This window comes from Gymnoscopelus braueri (assembly GCF_963280865.1).
Source record: "Gymnoscopelus braueri genome assembly, chromosome: 12".
Classification (NCBI taxonomy): Eukaryota; Metazoa; Chordata; class Actinopteri; order Myctophiformes; family Myctophidae; genus Gymnoscopelus; species Gymnoscopelus braueri.
This window is the reverse complement of record NC_137614.1, coordinates 3,502,154-3,506,973: the sequence shown is the minus strand read 5'-3', so window position 1 is coordinate 3,506,973 and position 4,820 is coordinate 3,502,154. Positions and strand designations below refer to the sequence as shown.

Here is a 4,820-nt window from a genome sequence, read left to right as displayed (position 1 = left end):
TTTCTTTTTCCTTTAATTTATTTTTCCTTTAATACCGGAGATTAAAGTATATATTAATTCATTTGATCTAACAATCTAATCGATTGTTTGATTATTAAAATAAACATTCTCTGAAAATGCAAAAAAAAATCACTGCTCCCCCCCCCCCCCCTTTTTTGTTCTTAGTCGCAGACGTTGCATGTAAAGGACCAAACCAGTTCACAAAGATCACAAAGATCTATGGATCAGATGTTGTTTACAGGCCTGGAGACTCGCTGTCCTTCTCTGGCTGTACGGACGGTCGTACGCTGAACGGATCCAACACGGTTACCTGTGGACCGGATGGAAAATGGTCTCCATCTCTTAAGTGCATTTGTAAGTGTACAGACCAGATTATTGCCGGGTGATATGACTTCAAAAATCTATATCACCATTATGTCTCCACTACCATTATTTCACAACTTTTGCCTCCAATGATTATTTATAATTGATCTAAAAGAAAATGTATTTAAATAAAATCATTGATTTTCATTAATGGTGAAAATGGCTGATCTACAATTTCACAACGCATCACGATGTAGATCAGCTATTTTTGCATCATTCATTGTGCAACAAATTGTTAATTGCCCAGCCCTAGACGATGTTACATTATGTTTTACTTACAGTATGTGGAATTCTGCAGTACACATACACAACATACAGTACACATTCATGCTTTAATGAGTTGAATCTGTCAAAATCTAGCCTTTACCGTACATCTTGTAAATGACTATTCTGGGAGTTATTTGAAGTAGCTATATGCACACAGTATATCTTTCTCTTGTATTGGGTGTGAAAATATAATGTGTATTTCTAAAGTAGCTAATGTGTGATGGCAGCATTTTACTTCACTTTCTCAAATGAAAAGAAGAAATTCCTGCACGCTACGTTTTAGAATGAAAAGGGACATCGTGTTGTTTCATGTCTGAGGCAGTTGTAATCTTTTATGTTCACCATCTGGTATCAGTCAGGTGACCAATGTAGTTACTTTGATTTCTTCAGACAGTAAAGCAGTAGGCCTACAGCATGAAGGATTGTACAACGTTAAAAAAAGTACGCTTCAAATTCGTCTTGCAATAAGTCTTTTATAACTTTTATTTTGTAGGGCTCAAGTGTCCCGAATTAAATGTACCAAATGGAAAGCTTTCCAAGGGATACAAGAGGGTGAATTCTGAAGTCACCGTGACATGCCATGCTGGTCATCACCTCCAGGGGCCCGGCACAGTGACATGTTTAGAGTCTCTGAAGTGGAGCAACATTCCTCAATGCCAGCCAGGTAGGGAGAGATTGGTCTATACTGCGCAGTGGTGGAAAAAGTACTCAAATGTTTTACTGAAGTAAAAGTATCAATACTGCAATGCAGAAGTACTCTGTTACAAGTAAAAGTCCGGAATTAAAAAATTACTTGAGTAAAATTACAAAAGTATTGGTATCAAAATGTACATAAAAGTACCAAAAGCAAAATTACTAAAATGTTTGAAAATAGTAGATCTACAAGCTCACAACGCGTCGCAATGTGACGCGTTGTGAGCTTGTAGATCGGCTATTTTCTTGCATGCTGATGAATATATCCAACCTACATGTTATGAGCTTGTGGGTCGGCTATTTTCTATGAATCAAGCCTTTAAGATAAACGTGATTTTATTTTTTCAGACACAATAGGTCCATATAAAAGCGGATATACAAAACGGACAATAGCAACACAGAGTTTTTGTTTTGGCAGAGCGCCCTGAGCGTTTCAAGCAGAAAGTTGTTCAACTTTCAGAGAGGAGTGCTGCTCAATGTCACTTTTATTTTATTTTAGACAGACTAAATCAAAATGGTGGAAAACTGTCCTCCAAACCCCCTCCCTTTTTACCCCCCCCCCCATGTGGAAGATCAACAAACATTAGTTTGATCCTTCTGGGCCGTATCATTTACCACTTAACACTTCTTGAGTGTGTACTGGAGTCACGTTCATGTGCATAGGCCTATGTATGCCAGCGGTGTATACTGTACCAACATGCGTTTACTGGCCATATTTACATGAATAAAAGCATGTAGTTTTTCTTAACACGTCATCTACTTTGTCCTCCATAGTGTGTATAATGGTTGTTCTGTTGATGTTTCCATTGTCAGATGCTAAACCGGTGGAGAAGACATGCTCCAGCCCTGCTGTGGACAACGGTGTGTCCACTGGCAGGGCAGAGGCTTCATACAGGGTGGGAGAGACCCTGACCTTCACCTGCAAACAGGGCTTCCAGCTGGACGGACCCCCGCAGGTCACATGTGGTACTGCAGGCCAGTGGCAGCCTCGGCTTCCGAAGTGTCTGCTGTCTGTTAAACCGACTGTTCAACCCACAACGTCTGTTAAACCGACTGTTCAACCCACAACGTCTGTTAAACCCACAACGTCTGTTAAACCCACAACGTCTGTTAAACCCACAATGTCTGTTAAACCGACTGTTCAACCCACAATGTCTGTTAAACCGACTGTTCAACCCACAATGTCTGTTAAACCGACTGTTCAACCCACAACGTCTGTTAAACCGACTGTTCAACCCACAACGTCTGTTAAACCGACTGTTCAACCCACAATGTCTGTTAAACCGTCTGTAAAACCGACTGTTAAACCCACGCCGTCTGTTACACCCAAACCACCAGGTGTGTCTTTGATGCTGCATCTTTAACACTTGAACCCCAGTGTCCCTATTCTGGGGCAAGCGGTAGGCAAAAATCGCCCGATTTACAAGCTCACAACTTGAGCTTTTGCGACACGTTGTGAGTTTGTAGATCTGCGATTTTCGCAGAAGAGATTTGGCTGGATATCCAAAATGAAACGGCACTTTTAAATGCCTTTCTTCTTTCATAAGAAAGAAGAAACTGATATTGCTGTGATGCTTTGATTGATAGTATTTAAATACCAGAAGTCCATCCCTTATTATCTGTTACTCTACCATTACCATACTCTTACCATGAGTTTACAACAGACAGTAAGTGCTGGTGATGTCCTTAATCATTTTTAGCTATAGGTGAGTGTGATGCACCGCGGCTCGACAACCAACCCAACATCCTCCTTCACGATGACTACATTACCCAGAAGTCCACTGCATTTCCTGCTGGCTCCAGAGTGCGCTACGTGTGTGAGTTGGGATACGTACCATCAGGGGGCAGCAGCTACCGCCACTGTGTCCAGGGAAAATGGACCAGAATCACACTGACATGTGAACGTAAGTATAACTATTTACTGTACTTACTACTGTGTTTGGGTATAAGGTTTTACCATGCAGCATCTTTTCATAGTGTGCCATTTTGGTTTTGTCATGTCATACAGTGTATCAAAGGATATTTCATACCAGTGTAATGTCTGGAGGATATTTCATACCAGTGTAATGTCTGAAGGATATTTCATACCAGTTTATTGAAGGATATTTCATACCAGTGTATTGAAGGCTATTTCATACCAGTGTATTGAAGGATATTTCATACCAGTGTATTGAAGGCTATTTCATACCAGTGTATTGAAGGCTATTTCATACCAGTGTATTGAAGGATATTTCATACCAGTGTATTGAAGGCTATTTCATAATGGTGTATTGAAGGCTATTTCATACCAGTGTATTGAAGGATATTTCATGCCAGTGTATTAAAGGCTATTTCATACCAGTGTATTGAAGGCTATTTCATACCAGTGTAATGAAGGATATTCTTTCCCTTCCACAGTGAAGTCATGTGGCTCTGCTGGGGAAATCTCCAACGGTCAGTTTATGTACACCGGATCAGAGTTTGGAGTCTCTGCTACAGGTGTCTGTGATGAAGGGTAAAAACATTATATACTATGATAAGAACATGATACTGTACATTGATACTGTACATTATACTGTACAATGAAGGGTAAGGACATTACACACTATACTATACTATCGTTCCACGGACCCGCCATCTCAAAATGTTTTGTTCCAGGGACAACCCCCAGAAGCACAGATTTGAGTTACAAATGTTTGCTTTTAAAAAATATAATAATATATATTCAAAGATTTGCAAAAATGTTCATGATTTTCCAAAAATAGCAGATCTACAAGCTCATGGCCCTCGGTGCCGGCCGCGCTACGAGCTTGTAGATCTGCTATTTTTGAATAGCCAAAGAAATGTTAAAATGACACAAATGCGTTCCCGGTCTTAATGGGTTAATCAGTAACTAGTGTTAACACTCATTTGTACTTTGTTGTTGCCAGGTATGACATGGTCGGCCAGAAAACGAGGCGCTGCATGAGTTCAGGAGTCTGGGACGGCCGGGTTCCGGTCTGTGAAGGTCAGTGATCTAAAAGCATGATGTCATCAGCTAGCTGTCTTATCAGTGATGCTACCTTCTGCTCATGCACAAACTACTGTCAATGTGTGTATACTATAGTAGTTAGTATAAATACTAACAAAATAATCAAGTAGAATTTTAAGAAGAAAAGTTAGACATAAAAATGATATAATCTAAAAAGAAAATAACTGTATTGTTGTTGCAAAACTAACAAACTAAAATCATGGAACATGTCCTTCGTCCTAGGATCTCAGGAGGATATTAAATGTATCTTCCATATTTAGCTGTGCCAGTTTTAACTGTACAGTAAATACTGTACATGTTTTGTAAATGTTTTTTGAGTCATTACAATAAACAAAAAACTGACACTGTTTTGACTTTGTTTGCTAGTTTAGTTCATCATTAGTTTCAAACTACAAATGGCCTTGACCGCTGGCCTTGTGGTCCGGGCACCTACAGTAGGCTGTAGTGTAGCCTGACAGTGAATAGCTGGTTCGAGTCCCATTCCCGA

At 39.9% G+C, this 4,820-nt stretch overlaps 1 protein-coding gene across 1 annotated transcript; it reads left to right on the top strand.

Annotated features, from left to right (window-relative positions):
- Positions 1–2,451: 2,451 nt before the first annotated feature.
- Positions 2,452–4,317, top strand: LOC308097424 (complement component receptor 1-like protein; the record flags this gene model as incomplete). Its single annotated transcript, XM_080445184.1, has 4 exons — positions 2,452–2,661; positions 3,024–3,227; positions 3,721–3,817; positions 4,233–4,317. The coding sequence occupies exons 1-4, from the start codon at positions 2,475–2,477 to the stop codon at positions 4,315–4,317; spliced, it is 573 nt and encodes a 190-aa protein (XP_080301310.1). The 5' UTR covers positions 2,452–2,474.
- Positions 4,318–4,820: the final 503 nt, after the last annotated feature.